This window comes from Desmodus rotundus, chromosome 10, assembly GCF_022682495.2.
Source record: "Desmodus rotundus isolate HL8 chromosome 10, HLdesRot8A.1, whole genome shotgun sequence".
Classification (NCBI taxonomy): domain Eukaryota; kingdom Metazoa; phylum Chordata; class Mammalia; order Chiroptera; family Phyllostomidae; genus Desmodus; species Desmodus rotundus.
The window spans coordinates 108,687,197-108,708,287 of record NC_071396.1 but is presented as its reverse complement, the minus strand read 5'-3'; the positions used below and the strand labels follow the sequence as shown (position 1 = coordinate 108,708,287).

General features: G+C 38.2%; 1 protein-coding gene across 2 annotated transcripts in view; it reads right to left on the bottom strand.

Moving 5' to 3' along the window:
* The window catches only part of DOK6 (docking protein 6), a 243,176-nt gene that overhangs the window by 158,296 nt on the left and 63,789 nt on the right, over positions 1–21,091 (bottom strand). The window contains exon 2 of one of the 2 annotated variants that reach the window (XM_024580552.3): positions 12,781–12,888. The exons of the other annotated variant lie outside the window; for it this stretch is intronic. Coding sequence (XP_024436320.1) covers positions 12,781–12,888 — 108 coding nt within the window. The remainder of the gene's footprint in view (positions 1–12,780; positions 12,889–21,091) is intronic. 2 annotated transcript variants of the gene reach the window in all.

Sequence of the window (21,091 nt, the reverse complement as noted above, 5' to 3'; positions counted from 1 at the left end):
AAAATAACTCGAAAATGATTCAGGTTGTTTAGATCTAAGTCAAGAAATACCATAGTTGACAATTTAAAATACTGAGGTCTAATGAGTGATATAATTAAAACCAATATATAAACACACCTAGATGATGAGTTTGCTAACTGATGCGATTTAAATTTTTTCAAGGAGCAATCCCTAAAGAATTCATAGTGTTAAGTCAAATTATTCAAAGATGAAACATTATAACCCCTTTCTCTATAGGCTTTTATAATTCACAAATAACAGTGATAAGCCCTTTCACAGACTTAAAAACAGCTATGAAGCAATGGGGAAGGAGACCTGTATAGGCATACCTTGGCGATACTGCAGGTTCCATTCCACGTCACCAGAATAAAGCAACTGTCTCCATAAAGTGAGTCACACAAATTTTCTGGTTTCTGGTTTTCTGGTTTTCAGTGCACATAGAATTTATGTTTATGCTACACTGCAGTCTATTATGTGTGCAATATTATGCCTTAAAACAATGCTCATACTTTAATTCAAATACTTTATTGTTAAAAACTGCTATCCCCTGAGCCTTCCATGAGTCATACTCTCCTGCCTTGATGCTGATGGCTGCTGACTGATCAGGGTGGGGGCTGCTAAAGATTGGGGTGGTGGCAGCAATTGCTTAAAATAAAAAAAAAGGGTGTTTGCTGCATCAGTCGACTTTATTCACCCACAATCGAACTTCTTTCAAAATTGGAGTTAATCCTCTCAAACGCTCCTTTTGTTTTATCAGCTAACTTTACGTAATAATCTAAATCCTTTGTTGCCATTTCAACCATCTTCACAGCATCTTCAGGAGGAGTAGATGCCATCTGAAGAAACCATTTTCTTTCTTTATTCATTAGGAGCAATTCCTCAGCATTAGCTTTATCACGACATGGCAGTAATTCTGTCACACCTTCAGTCTCCACTTCCAATTCTAGTTCTCTTGCCTTTTCCACCACATCTGCCATTACTTCCGCTGCTGAAGTCTGGGACCTCTCACAGTCATCCCTGAGGGCTGGGATCTACTTCTTCCAAACGCTGTTGATGTGGACACATTGACCTTTTCCATGAACGCCTCTTAATGGCATCTAGGATGGTGAATACTTTCCAGAGGGTTTTCAATTTACTTTGCCCAAATCCATCAGAGGAACCACTATCTATAGTAGTTAAGGCCTAACAACATGTAATTCTTAAATAACAAAACTTGAAAGTCAAAACCACTTGGGTGGTTCTTTTGTTATCAGAGTGGGTCTTTTGTTATCAGGCATAAGAACAACATTAATCTCATTGTGCATCTCCTTCAGAGCTCTTGGGTGTCAACGAGCAGTAATATTTTAAAAGGAATCTTTTTTCTTTTCCTGAGTAGTAGGTCTCAACAGTGGGCTTAAATGATTCAGTAAACCATGTTGTAAACAGATGTGCTGTCATGCAGACTTAGTTATTCAATTTGTAGAGCACAGAGTAGATTTAGCATAATTCTTAAGGACCCTAGGATTTTCAGAATGGTAAGTGAGCATTGGCTTCAACTTCAACTCACCAGCTGCATTAGCCCCTAACAAGAGAGTCAGCCTGTCCTCTGAAGCTTTGAAGCCAGGCATTGACTTCTCTCTAGCCATGAAAGTATCTTCTTCCAATATAAGGCTGCTTCATCCACATTGAAAATCTGTTGTTTAGTGTAGCCTCCTTCATTAATTATCACAGCTAGATCTTCTGGATGACTTGCTGCAGCTTGTAGCTCAGCACTTGCTGCCCCACCTTACAGTGTTAGGTTACAGAGACTGCTTCTCTCCTTCAACTTTGTGAACCAGCCTCCGCTAGCTTCAGATTTTTCTTCTGTACCTTCCTTCTCTCTCTCTCTCTCTCTCTCTCTCTCTCTCTCTCTCCTCCCCTCCCTCTCCCCCCCTCTGACTTCATAGAATTAAAGAGAGTTAGGGCCGCACTCTGGATGAGCCTTGGGCTTAAGAGAATGTTGTGGCTGCTTTGAGCTTATAGCCAGATGACTAAAAATTTCTCCATATCAGATATAAAGCTGTTATGCTTTCTTATAATCCATGTGTTCACTGGAGTAGCACTTTTAATTTCTTTCAAGAACTTTTCCTTGGCATCCACAGCTTGGCTAACTGTTTGGCTCAAGAGGTTTAGAGGACTCTCTTGGCTTTCAACATGCCTTCCTCACTAAGCTTAATCATTTCTAGCTTTTGATTAAATGAGACATGTGACTCTTCCTTGCACTTGACCACTTAAAAGCCACTGTAGAGTTATTAATTGGCTTAATTTCAATATTGTTGTGCCTCAGGGAACAGGGCAGCCCAAGAAGAAGGAGAGGGATTGGGGAATGGCCAATCAGTGGAGCAGTCAAAACACACAGGATATTTATGGATTAAGTTGCCATGTACATTGTCACAGTTTATGGTGCTCCCCCCAAATAACAATAGTAACATCAAAGATCACTGATCACAGATCAGCATAATGAATATAATAATAATGAAATACTTTAAAGTATCTTGAGAATTACCAAAATGTGACACAGAGACCTGAATTGAACAAATGCTGTTGGAAAAACAGCGCCAATGAATTGTTGGACGCAGTTTGTTCCCGCAACCTTCAATTTGTAGAAAATCACCTTCTCTGCGAAGCACAATAAAGTGAAGCAAAGTGAGGTAGGCTTGCATCTCTGCAACCAGTGTATGGGCACGTCCCTGGAATCTAAAGTGTAGGAAAAATGTACATACAGGCAACTCCCAAATTTTACCGTCCTGCTCTACTTTGTTGATGTGGGCTGTACATGTTAATGGTTATAAGAAATGTTTGAACTTGTAAGTCATTCTGTATTTATTTAGTTATGTGTTTAAAAATTTAATAAAGTCCTTTTATGACACCATACATAACATTTTAAAATAACAATTCCCCACATAGGTGAAGCACGGCCAATATTCTTACATTTTTGCAAAACTCTTAATGTCTTGCTTAATAGAAGACTGCTTGATACTCATATCTTCTTTTGAATTCAATTCGTTACAAGGTATAGTTTTAAGTATACACAGAAAATAAAGCCTCATACAGACATGAAGTTGGAAAAGGCAAGAATAACTTAAGAGCATTTTCAGTTAACTGTGGGCATTCTTTGATTCTGTCTCCAAAATTGATAAATGTTTTCTTAAAGGTCATTGCTATAGAGAGTCTGGCATCACGGGATACACTTTTTTACACTCTGTTGCATTAAAATCCACAGGTCTATTTTCAACTTTGACTGATTGCTGGGATAATTCTGGTTCACTGAATTATGAAACTCTTACAAATGCTGACATATTTCATTATTGATATAAAATATACATTAATATGACCCTTGATTTCCACAGAAAAATTCGTAAGTTTTGAGAAGTGGTCAAACTCAAGAATGCAGACACAAGATTCCCATATTTTAATTTTTACTTGAAAACTTACATTTTAGCATTGTTAATAAATACTGTCAGTTTTTTTCCTCATTTAGTTCATTTTTGAACAATGTCTGACAAATACTTAAGTCCGAATGACCATAGTTTGTCATTCAAACACCCGCTTATTAAAACAGCTGTCCTTTGGAGAACAGATCAGCTACTTTGCATGTAATTCAACAACCACACAATTGTTCCTCCACAAGCTAACACTGCATATCAGATGTGGAAAAGTTTTATATGTTCATATCATGGTTTTTCAAGCAGAATATTAAAAAGATGTACTTAAGGATTTGGACTTGATATAATTAATAATTTTTATTGATTTGTCAATGTCATTCTGAAGTAAAATGTAATAAAATTGGTACATATATTTATTCCTTGTTTATTTACTTATTTGGGTGCATGCATAATGATAATACAATGACTTTAGTCCCACTGATTTTTGCTTTTGTCACCTCAACTTCTGGCGTCCTACCTGAAGAGATCATTGCCCAGACCAATGTCCAGGAGCTTTTTCTCCGTTTTCTTCCAGGAGTTTTATGGTTTCTGGCTTATGGTGAAATCTTTAATTCTTTTGGAGTGTTTTCTCTGTGTATTGTAAGGGAAGGGTTCGATTTCATGCTTGTTTTGCATGTACATATTCAGTTTTTCCAACAACATTTATTGTCGAGACGGCCTTTTCTCTGTTGCATTTCTGAAACTCTAGATGAAGACCAGCTGACCATGTATGCTTGGGTTTATTTCTGGGCTCTTTATTCTGTTCCACTGGTAAATGTTTCTGTTTCTAGGCCATTTTCATACTGTTTTGATTACTATAATGATGGAAAAGCGGCTCTCTCACTTTCGCCAGCCTAAAAATTTCCTTCCCAAATGAGAGATAAAACAAAACCATAAATAGCATGCTGCTGGAGTTAGATGACAACATGGAGTTTCTCTAGGTGCACCTGACGTGGCCACAAGAGCTTGTTAAAGGCAGAGCGTTTTCTCCAGCTGGTCACGCAAAGGAAAGTCAAAGATGCAAAACTAGGGAAGGATTTGGTGCGCCACCATTTTCACAGAGAGGGAGGCACCCAAATATGCCAAGGACAGAGAGCAGCACTTCTTGACAGCCAGCAGGAATGCAGAGGGTCTGAGTGAGCCAGCCACAGACAGAGCTTGGGGCAGGGTTTTCTCCAGAACCACTGATAACAACTCGGTCCAACAGACATCCTGACCCCAGGCTTGGGAAACCCTCAGCAGAGGACAGATGAGCTGGATTGTTTGACCTACAGAACTGCAGGCTCAGAAATCAGTGTTTTTTGAGCCTCTGAGTTTGTGGTCATTTGTTATCCAACAACAGAAAATGGCGAAAGTACTCCAACCACCGTTAGTGACCAAACTGCATAAAAGATCCAGCCTTTGGGGATAACGATGGTTCTGATCACATTAGTTTACTTGCAAGATGGAGGTGGAATAAAAGGTAGGAAAATTGACTTTGGGCTCAGTTCTAAGGCTAGGAGAATATTGGCAGCCCCGAGCTTGGGAAGACAAATTTCTCTATACCAAGGCAAATATTTTAGGAAAGCATTAAAGGATTAAAAGGGAAATCTAGGCTACTGAAAATTAGGTCAAAATGTAATTTTATAGTACACTAAATGTGTAAATATGATGAACTAGATTCAAAGATCTAAAAAAGAGAACTTGACAAATATTGTTGCATTTTTATGCAAACCCTTTAAGTCTCTCTTCTCTTTTTGTTTCCAAACAAATGAAAGAAAAAAAAAAACACACCTTATTTGCCTGGTTATTGTAGAGCAGGTTTTAACCATTTCTTCAGGAAGTCGAATTAGGTGTGACATAATTCTTAGTAGAACAAATGCAACAGTTATCATCAAAAGAAGTAATTTCATTAATCTCAAAATGCATCATTCCCTAAATTAAAAACCTATTCTCTATTCAATAAAAACAGTTTCTGTGGCTGCTATTGATTTGTAACCTAGGTTTGCTAATGATTAACTAAAATTTTAACTGTTTTTATAGAAATATTAGATGCAAAAAAGCATTAAAATTTTAAATTATATACATTCAAACTAAATATAACAGCATTGTTTTTTATAAAATTTGCTAAATAGATATTTATAGTGAAGCAAAAGTATTAATTCATGAATGAATTCTCACTGAAATAAGTTTCAAGTTGTATGTTGTAAATAAGCGTGCATTCAATCCTTGAAGTATAATAGATAACTTTCCATTAATGTCAGAAAGACAATTATACAATAAGTGTTTCTCCTATCCCATCTGTTAGAGATTGTTCAATTAGCCAGACTTTGTTAATGGGTAGAAAAAGGGTTTTTTAAAAACCAAAAATACATTGATGATATTCTGAGATAATAATTAAGAGCATTGGGTATCAATCCTTTAAATAAAAGTAAAAAAGCTCCAGAAATAATGTCATAACAGAATTGTGCAGTTAAATATTCCTTCCCAAAATACTATTTGATTTGCCATGTAAAATGACTTGTTCAGTATTACAAGTTACTTTATTATGCAAATTGGTCTCAACATTTTTTTAAAGTCAGTATGAATTATTTCCCTGGTTTCAAAGATGCAAATAGGCAGCAGTAGTGACTTGTACAACCGTAGTCATTCTATGTTTTACCTACTATCTAACACGAAATGATCATCTTTCTCTGTGGGCTAAGATACTATTTGCAATTTACAATAGGAAAATGAGAGAAAGATATTGTTGAAGTCATACCACATTTTTTCTGATTGCCTCACAGGCACACACACACAAATGGATAGTTTAGAAAAGTTGAATAAAGAATAATTTTGCCAACCTAAGTCACATGCCTGTATCCTCCAAGTCAAGCCCAGACCAATCTTCCAGATAATTTCTAAGTCTGATTCCTTATTCGGTGGACAGGTACCTGTTGTGGAACAATAGGTTGTAAACAAAAGTCCTGACTGCTGAGTGATCTATGTTCTGCGGCAACCTTAAGCAGCACAGAGTGATTCTTCTTGAGGTATCTTAGATGTTGTACAATTCTAATTGGCCTTAATTCAAATATTACCAAGATCAAGTTTTGCTCTGGGAGTCTCCTCCGATTTTGAGATCGCAGCTTTGCAGATCCCCTCCCCCTGAAAATCTTAGCTCCTGCTCTCACCTGGCTTTGGAGTTGCCCATTCACAGCAGCCTCACCTCCACCAGAGACCCTACACAGACAGGCACCAGGCCTTGGGCATTTCCCTCCTCCTTTACTTCCTATAGAAAACCCACTTTCCATATTCCGTTTCCTTCAGTTTTCCCTGAGTGACTAGCATGTGATCAGATAATATGAGTAAAACAACCAATCATGGATTAACATGTGAATTTCCCAGGAAACAATGGGTATGTTAATAGACATTATATTAAAGAAACTGAGACCTCTTCAAGATAAGAAATTACGAATGGATGGATGGATGGATAAGATGCTTTAACCCGAATAAATGATTATCACTCCGGAGACTCGCAGCAGGTATTTGAAGAGGCACCAAGCCTTTGAACGCCCTTTACGTCACACCAAATGTGTACTTACCCAAGCACAGAGCCACTGGAATGAAAATGAAAATCTTCGACATAACCCATTGTACACATGTGCTGTTCCACACTTATCGATGACTTTGCTTCTGTCATTGAGGGTTTGCTATACTTGCAGGCGGCTATTTTGCATAAGGGTGTCTTCATCTTCTTCCCAACTTTCCCAGACACTTGCTTTACATGAAGATAAATACTGACAACTCCAAATAGGAGACAAGAACATGGAATAAAATGATGTTTTCAATGTCAGGTTACAGGGAATTTAGAAATAAGATTGGTCCCAATGTAGGCATCGGTTTTTCAGGCTCATATAATTTTCTGCACTGGAAAATTTACCTTCTTAAATTCTTCACTGGTAGTTTTACCTTCATTCATCCTTCTAGGGGACTTATGTATGTTTTCCTCCCTACAGACAGCACTCATTTATTTTATTAAAATTTCTAAAAACTATCTCTTTCTCACCTGCTGAGAAAATTAAGAAAAATTTATTAGCGGATTGTATGTAAATTGCTGTAGTTCAGTTTTCACTGTGGATAAATTTGTTTTGAATATCTGTTATGACAATTATATACAGCTAAACTTTCCAACTTAATACATTTTTAATAACTTCCTTCAGCAGCTAGTGATTTGAATTTCAAATTTCTTTCTATCAAGACATAAAAAAAAGTCTATACCATTTTCTGGCAGTTTTATATAAGAATTGATTTATGCAGCACGCTCTTTCACAGTAAACATATCAAATGTCTAAATGAGGCCATTAATACTCATAAGTTCTACAATATGCACCTTCCAGACAGAGCACAGTGCAAAGTTAAGGTCGGCAAAGAAATAACTGTGTCATTAGCTTCTTTTTCTGAAGTCCCTTATTTAGACTGAAAACACTTCACTCATTTGATTGATTATTTTCATTTATTGTTTTTGAGCATTATAGTATATTTTAGGGCATATCAAAATAACCCACTAATCATAACTTTGAAGTATTTAAACATTACCAAATAGAACAATTTGGAAAAGTCATACTAGCCTCATTTCTTCAAGCTCTCTTGAAAACGAAGGACTTTGCCTGCTACCCCCACCCCTATTCTGGAAATCTAATATTTAGACTGACCATTCATTGCCCTAGAGAAAACAAAGATTTAAAATATGCTAACCTTTTTCATAAAGAGATCTTCCTTTATTTACCTGGCTGTCAGAGGGAACTGTGAGCCGTTTACAGCTTCACCACTGTCACTTCTGAAAAATGGGACTCATAATTCTCCAAATGGAAAAGGCCATGAGAAGTGGCGGTCCAGCTTTTGATTTTTGAGGATAAAAATATCAAGGACATTTTCAATTGCTCTTTTTTCTTTTTTTGACTTGGTGGCTGCTTGTCCAGGCCATGAACATGTATCATGCCATCTGACCCCTGGGGTGACATTCCCTGCAGGGAGGGACAGTCCTGGGGAGAAGCAGAACACACAACCTCCAAGGCTTGCTCTTCTCCAAACCCTCTGCAAGTGCCCACATTTTCCATAATTTGCTTTTTGGGAAAAGGAACAATGATCTCTTTAGAATTATTACATTTTCATTTAGGAGTATGTTTAAAGACTCTTGATGATCACTATGAATTTTATAAATTTGACTGCTTAGTATTTTAATATTTATTCTACTAACAGTTCCTCATTTAAATAGCACTTTTCTAATATTTTATTCTTTCTTGAATTAGCTGTTCTTTTCACTAAACAGTCAATTTTTTTTTATTCGTAACTCTGTATAAATCGGGAATGGAGGTACCTGTGGAGCAGTCTGGACGTCACCGTAAGGCTGGTATAATAGTACCTGTCTTTTACAGAAAACAGTTTCAGTTTATCCCATGAAGGCTTTCACAGAGAGGTGTCGATTCCCACCCTTCTTAACACCAATTCTGTTCAACAGCTGTCCCGGACAGTTTCTCTCCAGTCTGGCTATACTTCTAATCATTTAATGAAATATCTACCTGACCATACCATAAATACCTCGTAATTTACAAGTAACAGTGTGACTTCTTTTCTTCACCACCGAACGGTGCTCCCCCCATGTGGTCTCGGTCCCCACGAACAGCAGAACAGCAGCTGATCCCTATGACATCAGTCCTGAACAGACACCAGTCTTACTCCTATCTCATCCTCTCTAAATGCAATTGGTTACTACGTCTTTGCCAGTGTACTTCACTATACCTGGAAAAATGCACCCAAATCAATCTCTTCTCCACTCACCTTACCTTTATCCATTCAGGACTTTGTTGTCTATTTTGGAGAGGTGGGAATATTATAATATTCAATGGACACATTTTGCTGTATACAGTTTCTCTGTTATCCTATTCATTTGATTTGATGTCACACTAATTATGTTTTAAATGTGTATTTGAAGATATGAACAACCATTTAAAACCCTTTGCAACTTCTCTATTGCTTGAATGATAAAGACCAAACACACGAGTAAGTGTCACTGATTCTTCACACACCCCTCCCACTTCTTTGGAGCATTTCTCTCCACTGTCCCCCAAGCCCTCCTGCCAGAGTTTGTCGATACTATACTCAAATTTTCTTCACCTCACCATGCAAGGGAACCTTTCAGTACACAGAATCCCACTCTTTCTTCCCCTTTTAATAACGCATTCCTCATCATTAGTTTGTTTTGTCAACATAGAGTATTCTTAAGACACCACCTGACCCTCTCCTCCTTTGGAAAGTCCTGATTTCTGGAGGCAGAATGGACTGTTCCCCTGGGCTTGTATATCTGCACTTTGCACATCATGCTATTTTATTACAGAGAGCCATTCGCAAACCTAATTTCATTTAATGATAAAATCTCAAAGCAGTGATAACTCTTAGCATTTATTGACTGTGTAGAATATTATTTATTTCCTTATGATGGCCCAGGGAGTTAGGACGTTTTTGTCCCTCTTATACAAACAAGAGGAGAACCTGAACCTCCTTCACCTTCTATATTGTCAGTAGACAGTGTAGCCTCACAAAAATATATAGTTTATTAAAAAATGGTGTTTTATTTATTTATTTATTTATATTGAATTGTGTTCAACAGCAGTTTCCCAGTAAACAGAAGCAGGATGCAGCTGCGTGTTACTTGTCTCACCCAATGAAAGCCAGTATTTGTGCTGAACGTTTTTACTCTAATTTGAACAAAGTTAGAGGTGCTTATTGGTAATAGAATTTTGATGAGCAGGCCGGTCACAATGGAGTGATCAAGGGTGGCATGATAGAATAGCAGAAGATGATACAGGGTCATCTGAATAACACTGGATGTATATTCTAAGAAAAAAGAAGCAAAAGCCAGTGTCAAGGGGCCAGTTAAGATTGTAGGACGAAGGAAAGCAGTGATGTTTACGCAAATATTTGGTTTGAATGCCTAACAGACATTTCACGTTGAACTCACAGAGAGTGAAAGCTTCTGATTGTTTACCCAAAGCCTATCACAAGGCAGCCAGCTAGAAGGATTGGGCAAAACTTGCCGAAATACAACAAAATAAGAGAGGAGGCCATTTACATACTTTTCTTGAAAACAAGCCTTAAGATTTATTATTATCCTAATGATCAGAATTGGTGTGATTTCACCATTTTAGTTTACAATCACTGAAGAAAAAAATAAAAATAAATGCCTGAAAGAAAATTTCTATCACTAGGAAATGGCATCAGCCTCCCCAGTGCCATGAAGAGTACATTGTAGTAATAAAAACCTCAGTCATCACACGAGGGAAGTCAATTTTAGCTGTCACATAAACTGCATCTAGTTCTTCAAGCACTTTGGGGAGCTCCAAGTTGCAGTCGATGGCATCTGTTTTGCTGTTTATTAAAAGATTAACGATTCACCGCGCTCGCCTTGATCTTTTGCTGCTTCACTGACACGGCTCGAGGGAGAAAGCTCAGGCACCTGAAGTGTGCACGTGTTCGAAGTGTGAGTCGTAGTATCTGTGTTTATCCAGCCTGCTTGGATCTGCCCTCCTTCTCCTCCTTCCTCTTTGTTAGGACGATCTCAGATTCTGTGAGAGGCCAAACGCTATCATTCCACAGAAGAACCTCTAAGCACTGCATTCTCGGGCTCCCAGGTCCCCGCATTGGCACACAGGTGTGTGACATGTCATAGTTTCAAATCATAGCTGCTCCCCATCTTGGCTCAGATTGACAGCAAAACTTCTTGGAATAAATGGCTTGAGTAGCTGCCCCTCCCTCACTTCTCTCTTGTGCAGAAGTCACTTCAAGTGAAGTTGCGCCTCACATTTCACTGAAACAGCCCGGGCAAAGTCACCGAGGGTCTCCAGGCCGTAGATCCAGTGGCCCCTTCTCTGTCAAGTTTCTCAGCTTCTCAAGCTAGACACAGAAGACTACTCGCTCAATTTTTTAAACACACTTTTCTCTTGCTTTCTGGTGACTTACTCTAATGCAATCCTTCTCATTGCCTGCTTTTCTCAGATTTCTATTCCAGTTCCTCCACCTCAGCTAATCCTCTGATTTGGGGGAGGGTTCATTATCTCCTCTTTCTTCATTCTCTCTCAGGGACATTTTATCCAGTGCTACAGAATGAAGTATTATCAAGAAGCCAATGATAGGGAAATGAATAACTCTTTATCAATGACATTTCCCCCATTCCGGCCCACATTTGTTTGTCTAATTAGCTACTTGACATTTTAGTTTGAATGTGTGATAGATATTTCAAATTCAATGTATACAAGGTGAAAGCTTGTGATTTTCACTCAATGTCTGCTCTTCAAGTCTTCCCATCTTCATAAATCACACCACCCGCATCTCTGTTGCTAAAGCCCGCACTCCTGGATCACCCGTAAGCCCTACCTTTCACTCACGCCCGACATCTGATCCCCAAGGACGGCCTGTCAGGTTCCACAAACCAGTTCCAAAGTGTGTCCTTTGACCTCCAACTTCAATGCTATACCTAATTATTTTTAATCTCATTATGTCTACAGTACCATTTATTCCTTACAACTCTCTTTGGTAGGCAGTATTGTAATCTTCATCTGTCACAGGAGAAAAAGTAGGTACATAGAGTTCAACTAGCTTATGCAAGTTCAAACAGATGTTAAAATTAGGAATAGGAATCTTTACTGGGTAATCAGACATTCTACCAACAAGCAATTCTGTTTCAAATTTTGAGTTCTGGTCATGAGTCGTCCACAGTACTATCGAATACTTAACTGTGTTTTCATACTCTCACCAGAGATAACTTTAGGCAGCATGCTTAGCATAACTGCAGCATTCCTTCTTACATCTCGTTCTCAAGAAATTGATATTTCACTCCTAGAATTTCTGCCACATCAATCTCTACACACGGGCATATTTAATAATCACTGTCTTGTTAAGGCTATAAACAGCAAATGCCACGTCCATTACCAGGTTCATCAGCACTACGGACTCCTGCCTTAAAAGTTGTATCTCCTAAATATAGCCGACGGTTTAAATCAAAGTAACAAATGCACAATTAATCTGAAGAGCGAGAAAATGCTTACTCAGCACCTTGGAAAATGATCTGGTTGAGTTATGCGTCACCTCATTTTGCAAAGCAGCAATAAAAATGAGTCTTTCATTTTGCAGAGGTACCTCTGGCATTTACAGCAGATCATTAAAATAAAGGAGAAAAATAACTTTTGCATTTTATTGGAACAGAGACATTTTATCCTGGCCACGCATTTTTCCCTTGCAGATTTCATTAATCAAAATAAACATCTCCACAAGTTGTTGCCAAGGGTCCAGCTATTCCCCAGCAATTCCAAAGACTGAGATTTACCTTATGGAAGTTTCTGAAATATGCTGCCTTTTCATCTGGAAATTTTTCTAGCCTTCTGGGTCCTTTACTAGAAGCCTTCTTGAAAACCAACCAGCATCGTCTGAAAATCTGAAAGGGAATAAAAGAATCCTATTAACTATTTTTTTACATGAGTTTAGTAGCATCAGGAGTTTACTGAATTAATCCACTGGGAATACGTTTTTTTAAACACACTTAAAAAACTGAGGGCAGTACAATACAAAACAGATAAAATGCTCTTAGCAGCCGACTTTGTTCAGCACATCCATAGCCATTATGGATATTTGCAGATATTGTAAAAATCATTGCTTGTACCAATATATTTAAAACTCGGCGTGGCCCTAGTTTTGGCAATCCTAGCTGCCAAAGACATATGGTAGATTTAATTTTAGCGGTAGAGATGGTGGTGAAGGTAATAGAGACAGTTGCACTAGTGGCAATATTGTGGAAGTGAAACACAGTTATAGGAATCAGCACAGAAATTTGAGATATTGAAGGCAGGTAAAAATATCATTGCCAAGTGGCATGTATGTAGATGATCAATATGTATCTCCTGGTTATTTATGAATGGATTCTGAATCTTAGTTGAGCTAGGAAGACTCCTTTGGAATGGAATTGGGACCCAACCCTCGTAGTGGGGTTTTTGTTCTTCCCTCCAGAGGAATGCTTTCCCCAGCACGCTTTGCGCTTCGCCGCTCATAACTCAGGGACCACTGTGTGGCCGGTGCAGCCTTCTGGTGCTCATGGAACTACACAAGCACTGTTCCCGGACTGCCAAGCCCCAGCTTGCTCGTCTAGCTGTTTTCTACGAAAGAGTGAGTCAAAATGAGTCGCGAGGTATGAGTGTTTCCACGTAGGCACTCAGTATTGCTACACAAAAAACCGATAACGGATAATAAGGAAAAATAGATTTGGCATTTCCCACAGCATCTTATCTCCTTGCTATTCCATAAACAGAGGCACCCACATAGATAAAACTGATCACCACAGACTTGGTGTTACAGAGTGGTCACACAGCGAGGCCCTTAAAGTATTATCCTTTTATTTTGGAATAATTTTAGGTTTATAAAATATTTGCAAAAATGGTAAAGGGACTTCCTGTAAGAACTTCACTTATCTCCTCTAATGTTAAATCCGACATAATCGGGGTACAGTTCTCAGAACTAAGGGTTAATACTGGTGAAATCCTGGTAACTCAGCGACCAGTTACATTTAGAAATCACCACTTCTTCCCTCTGGCACCCTATTTTGTTTCGGGGTCCAGGAGAGGACACCAGACTGTGTTTAGTTGTCCCAAATCCTTAGTCTCCCTGACAGTTTTTTCATTTTTTTTCCATGACCTTGACAGTTCGGAAGACTATTTTATACAACATTCTTCAATTTCTGTTTGTCTCAATTAAGTTATTTTGATGTTTCAAAAGTCAAATGACAATCTCACAATAAAGCAATTAAAACAAATAATTTATGGGGGAAAATAATGTGAATTCATCATGGCTGTGGGACAGTCAAGTATTGATCAACTGTATACCTGAATTTTTAAACTTAAAATAGTAAAAGAATCATTTAATGAATGCAGAGGTTTTATTGTGTGTGTGTGTTAGTTTTTCTTTTTTTAGGGGGGGGTCTAGTCTTAAAAAATGTTTTGCTTTTTGACAGGAGTAAAGTAATAAAGAAGCCCCTGGTGCTGAAAATTTAGAATGATCGCTGTGTGTCAGTGCGAAGTCAGATTCTGCAGGAGTCGGTGTTCTAGAAGCAACCTTCGGGCCTGGGGCATAAACTCCGCAGAAGCACAAGACCATCTCTCCTGCTCGTCTTCGAACAGGGTGGACTATGTCCTGCTGGAGGCCCTGGAACTGATGCCTCAGATGAGCATGCTGGACAAGTTACGGACAGTCCAAATGCCTGCTGGAGACCAGGAAATCAGTCCTCTGAGGAGAAAGTAAAATTAAAGCAATAGGTTTTATTTTGCTTATAAATGAAAGACACCAATTCTTGGAGAACATGAAAGAGAACCACATAAATAAAATTAGCTACCTCATTTTTATTTCCTCCCCCCCATGAGACAGAATGAAGACAGGTCCTTCGCTGGCAGTAGTAGGAGGAGATGGTGCGCTCTTCAGTTACTGCTCTTCAAGGGCATCTGAGGATGCAGGCCATTTGCTGGTTAGCAGGGAATTATTGCTTAGACTCCCTCCCTCCTGCCCTGTCACTGTCACGATGTTGCTTCACGCTCTCCTGGAGAAATCACCGATTTCACCTTCTCATTCAGAGTTACTTCCTGAACATGCCAGTGGTCTCACCAAATAGGCTCCTGGGTAGCCTTCAGATTTTCTTTCTAGAAAATTCCATGTCGTTGCCAAGACTCCAGAAATCCCCAGGATCCCCAGCTGCTCAGGCCCTTCGTTTTCCACTGCATTAGCCAGCCAGCCAGCTTGTTATAATTAAAGAATCCCTCTTAAAGAATCCCTTTCCATTTTCCTTCAGAGAAATCCCTTTTCCTTGGTGCTTTCTCTTTTTCAAGGTGATTTTACACAAAGGACATCCTCTGTCCATTTAACACTCTCTGTAAGGAGAGGGCAGATTTCTTGGCTTGAGTTCATAGCCATAATTACATTATTTATCTAGGACCCGTTCACAAGCTTTAACTTAACCAAACGTCAGATTTAATGGGCCTGTTCTATCACAAGAAGTTGACCTAATGAACCCTGCACTTACAGGATTTTGGTTAAGAACTTAGCAGAATAAAGGGAGTCACAATAACATTGTCTCCAGACATTTTGAAGAACTTAGAAGAAAGCAGCATCTCTTGGGTAGCTTATATTTGTGTTCCCTTCTGAAAGCAAGATACTACGTCAATGATGACTTGGGTTATTTCTTTATAATGGTGTATCAGATGAACAAAGAAAGACAATAAATAAATAACTAAAGAAGCAAAGCCCATCCAGGCATAGTTACTGCAGGCTTATTCTCTGAGAAAGTTCAATTACTAAAGTCCTGGGTCTTTGTCTTCTCACAAACTGTTTATGTACTACTGAAAGACACACTTAAAAAAAAAGTCTGTAGGATACGTGAATATATGTGCCTCTATTGCTGTGTGAATACCCACTTATTTAAGGATAAGTGAAAGGACCAAAAAATCGAAAACTTCCCTTTCTCAGTGGAGTATAATTTGAAGTTCACATTCATGAGAAAGTTCTCGCCAACTTTGTAACAACTCAAGAGGTTTGCTTCCTTCAGCATTGTTTAATGCCAAATATAAACATTGTTATCCATTAACACTGAAAAATGCTTAAAGAGCAATATGTCTATCTCAATTTTCCTCATTTTGTATAGTTGGAAAGGCCAAAATGAACGTGTTAGTGTTCTCTGATTCCATTATCTTGCTCTCTTTATCCAGAAAAACAATTTTGAAATTCATAAAGGACAAATGATGATTCCAAAATTGGCACCAGTGGCAATTTTTGAGGAGGCCAAGTGTTTTTTTTTTTTCACCTGAACGCATTTCATTCTTTCTATTGCACCTGTCTACCAGGCAATCAATAAAAACAGGGAGAGAATACACATTGGCTTAAGAGTCACAGCCGGAAATGAAATGCTTCACAGCAGGCGCAAGTTTTCAGTAAGAGTGGGAAATTGTTGTCATTATCAAGAGAATCGAAATGAATTGTACAGTAGACCCACTGAGCAGGACCCCAAGAATGGGCAATTTTTAGAAATGATCACCGCCCTGAAAGGATACTTACAAGTACGGCTCTTCCACCTCCTGCTTTCAGAGAGCCCCTCAGTGGCACCAGAGGAAACACAAAGTCCTTCCTGTCTGCTCAAGTAGTCCAGGCAGGAGCCAAGCCTCGTCGGTTTTAGTTTCTCTAAAACCAGAATATTCTTTGGCTCTATATCGATACATGTTGTTCGAAATTCATGGTGCTTTATTTTCATTGGTCAGTTGTAGAAGTAGAACTCAATAACCAGTGCAAACTGTTCTCTTTGTTTTTATTTTATGGACCCAGTTCGGGTAGGGTTCCATCACGTCAAGACCCGTTTCCTGAAATTTCAGGATCGCAACTTTTCAGCTGATATTTTGACCAGTAAGTGAATCAAATGTCTAAATCGAAGCTCAAAATATTTTCCCTTTAGCGTCCTTCTCTTCCTGGATTTCTTATTTCCTTCATTTGTTAACCGCTTATTTATGGAACACAGTTGCAAATCTTGGTGTCGCCAGTGATTTTTTTCTTCTTTTACCTAAACCATCCCAAAGTCTATAGGCAAATCCCAAAAGGGGGATGCCAGTGTGACCTAGTGAGAATGGTTTGGACTGAGGAAAAACACACATCTAGGAAAGAAATGGAGAATAAGAATAAAAACAGTAGAGAACTTTGAAAACTAGGTACTTTTCAGCTGATGCAGAAGATGGGAATCAATGATTAGTTTTACTAAGAGATTGGTATTATGCAAATAATATTTAAAAACTATTAGACCAGTAGCGGGATTAGCAGTGACCATGAAAATATGAAATATTAGGTAATTGGTGCATTTATACCAGACAAAATTTTAACTCAAACAGTACTGAAGGCAGTGGACAGAGAGAAGATGAGCCTATGATGAAAAGAATTATGAGAAAAATTTAGAACTTTGCAATAATCTCAATATGAGTGAAGGAGAGAGATGAATTAAAGGTATATCTAAGTTTTTATATCTACACAGCTAAGTAAATGATGTCACTTACACCATTGTCATAGAGCCTAAGAAATGAGGAGCTTAAATTTATGTATATTGAGTTCGATATGACATTAAACACTTGCATTACCCAAACTGCTCTTGACAAAGTTCTAAATTGCAGCCTTCCTGTAAAATGGGTGCTTTCCGGTCTACCTTTTAGAATAATTTCTTACTATTAAATATAGCCTCCTTGTGAAACATTATCTTGCTTCAGTTTCTTGATGTATATTTGCATACTCATCCAGTGTTGATTTTTCTCCCTGCTACTCAACACATGGTGCTATTTTGCTGCCTCTTTAAAACTATAAGATTCAATATGTTTAAAATATCAAATCAGCAAACATGTGTCCCTTACTCTGTTTCTGCATACCTTTTGAATTGTCTTGAATGAAATCTTTAAAACCAAAAATAGAACTATTCAATGCCTCTGATAATCCATATTTGGATGTTGGTTTTACCAGGGGGACTTACAGTATGGTTACAAAAGATGTGCATTTTATGTTAATAAACTTGTTTGTAACTGAAGTTACCGGTTTTATTTCAATTGGCCATAAACAGCTGCCAGATTTGTTAATGGATTTAAAGAATTACTAAAGTGTTGATTGTAAGTAAAGTTTTGTAGTAATTGAAAAGAAATTCCAGAGCTGTAGGGAGAGTAGTTACTAATAAATAAACTCCCTTTTGCATGTGTCCTGCATAACACATATTATCTTAATGCTAATGTGTGCGTCCTTCCAATCAAGGACTTTATAATATGTCCACTATATTTATTACAGTTTTTATATTTTACATGTTGTATTATTAGTAGTCTAAAATGTCACATAGAACACATTATAAAATCTAATCTTCACATCCAGTTATATAATTGAACTTTTCCCATGTTGCTATATGTCACAGTTTTTTTTCTCTTTTTGCTTGTCGATTTGTAGGCATTTTAAAATATATTTTAATTTTAAACACAATATCAGGTGGATGTGTTGGAAATACCTTCCTCTTTACTGTAGCTTGATTTTTCACTTCTCTTTTTAAAAGATTTTATTTATTTATTTTTAAAGAGAGGGGAACGGAAGGAGAAAGAGAGGGAGAGAAACATCGATGTAAGAAAGAAACATCAATTGGATGCCTCTCGCATGCTCCCTGATGAGGGACCACACCTGAAACCTAGGTATGTGTCTTGACAGGGAATCAAACCAGTGATCTTTTCACTTTGCAGGATGATGCCTGACCCACTGAGCCACACATGTGAGGGCTTAAACGTTCGCTTCTTTATAATTTAATTTTTCATGTTGAAGTTTTTAATTTTAACATAATCAAATGTGTCGATTGTATCCCTCATGGCTGTATGTTTATGACTTGTTTACTAATGGAAACACTTAATCTACGTACACTTAGGTGGTTACTGATATAATTGAACTCCTTGCCCATCTCGTTTTTGTTTTATTCTCTTTTTTAATGTACTTATTTTACTCTTTTTCTAATTTGTGATGGGTTAATAGAATTTCTTAGATTGCCTCCCTGTTTTTTCCCTCAACAGTCTTTGAAACCTTTCCTCCCACCCCACAAAAAATACCCATTTAGGGGCAAAAATATTTAATCACCCATGCATGCCATCTCTCCCCTTTCCTTCCCACTCCTAGACTGTAACGGAATCTCACTTTAAGCAGTACTTCTCTAGTAACCTCCCAGCTGGTCTCTGGCCTTCACATTGTTTCCCTCCAATCCAACGGAACCATTGCGGCATTTAATGTCCCAAAGCTCACCTCTGGTTAGGCATCTCATTCTACCGAATCACAAATGAACAAAGGACACCAATAAACCTTTCAATGCTCCACCATTGCCCATTGCTCATAAAAGAAATTTCAAATTCTGAAGCTTGCCCTTGAAGAATGACCATAAACTAACCATGAAGTCTTGAAAATGCCCCCATCAAGTCCTCTCCTAGAAGGCCATTTCTCCTCTTTCCCTCAAGCCTCCCCCTTCTTATATGTTCCCGGTTTCCCTAAATCCCAGAGAAGCGCACCCTAAATGTCTAGAAGACAGTCCTTGTTCTCAGGACTCAGAAACCAACCAGTGAAGGGGAATTGCCCATTTATTCTGATACACTGAAAATTTCAGTACAGTTGCAATATGTCATGTCTGAAAACTCAGAGGACAGGAGAGACCAAATAGATGACTGAAAGGAGTGAAAAGAGAAAGGGTTTGAAACTCACTTTCCTCTTTCTGAAAACTGGGGAACCTAAGGCCGGTGCTGGGGTCATTGGTGATTAACCCAAGGAAGAACTCTTTAGTTATAAATAATTCTTACCTCCAGACAGACTATTTTTAAAAACACCCCTTCCAATGAGCTTTGCCTTTTTTCAAGGACACAAAACTTGTGCAGCAATAAGTGATTTTGTTAAAAGATCGAGACTAAAAGAAAATGTCAAGATTGATACTAAGTGGCATCTTGGGCGTGGGCACCTTGATGCCTTCAGCACTCCTCCACGCTCCACCGCTGACCAGAAGATCCCCCCTCATAGCATGAAGAATACACAAAAGCTCAGGACTTCGAAATCCCAGGGGGAAAAAACAGCTTCAAGGGTTCAAGTATATGAAGCTCCCTTAAAATGAAATATTTCAAGCAGGAGTTTTTACTCAGAAAGTTAATTTCTTTGCAAGTAGTACACAGTGCTGCTTTTAAAATCTACTTTACATTTTTATTTCTATCATCTTCCCTAATTTAATTTGATTGTCTCTTAAAATTACTGACTTTCTGTTTAGAGGTATGTAATTAGAGGTGGGTGCTCCACAATTTGTCATTTTCATTTTATAGTGTGACTTGACCTTTTCTCTGGGTCAACATTTTGGGCATGGCTTCCCTCAGACACCAGTAGCAATCTGGACTGTCCATGATCACCAGCATCTTCAGTTCTTACTATGGTCCCCACTGCTCTAGGGAATGTACACAAATGTTAGCATAGTTTACACCCCACCCAAACTCAGTGAGGTGCGCAGTGTAATTATCGCTGCTCACAGAAGGGGACAGTCAGGTAGAAAGGTTAAGGAACTTAAAGTTTGTCACACTGGTAAATTATTGTTATAGTTTGCTAATTTGGCTTCTTATCTCTGCTTTGTACTTTACATGATTCCATACACCGCCATTAAAGTAATCACCCTAACATTTTCTCCATTCCATGGCACCTTTCACTGATTCTGCTTATAAGCTTAGTATACAAAGACTTCCACACCATCCCTCACCTGGCTTTCCACCTGTCTCCCACTTCCTTTTGTTAAAACTAAGCCCACTTGGGACTCATCATCAACTCCTCACCAACGCTTTCTTTAAATAATAGCTTTGTTGAGGTATAACAGAAAAATAAAAATTATATATACTTAAGGTGTACAATTTCATGTTTTGATATGCAGTAGTCCCCCCTTATCCCTGGGGAATATTTTTGGGATGCCTGAAAACACAGATAGTACCAAACCCCATGTATAATATGTTTTTTCCTATACATACAGACCTTTGATGAAACTTGATTTATACATTAGGCACAATGAGAGATGAACAGAAATGGCTGATAAAATAGAACAGCTA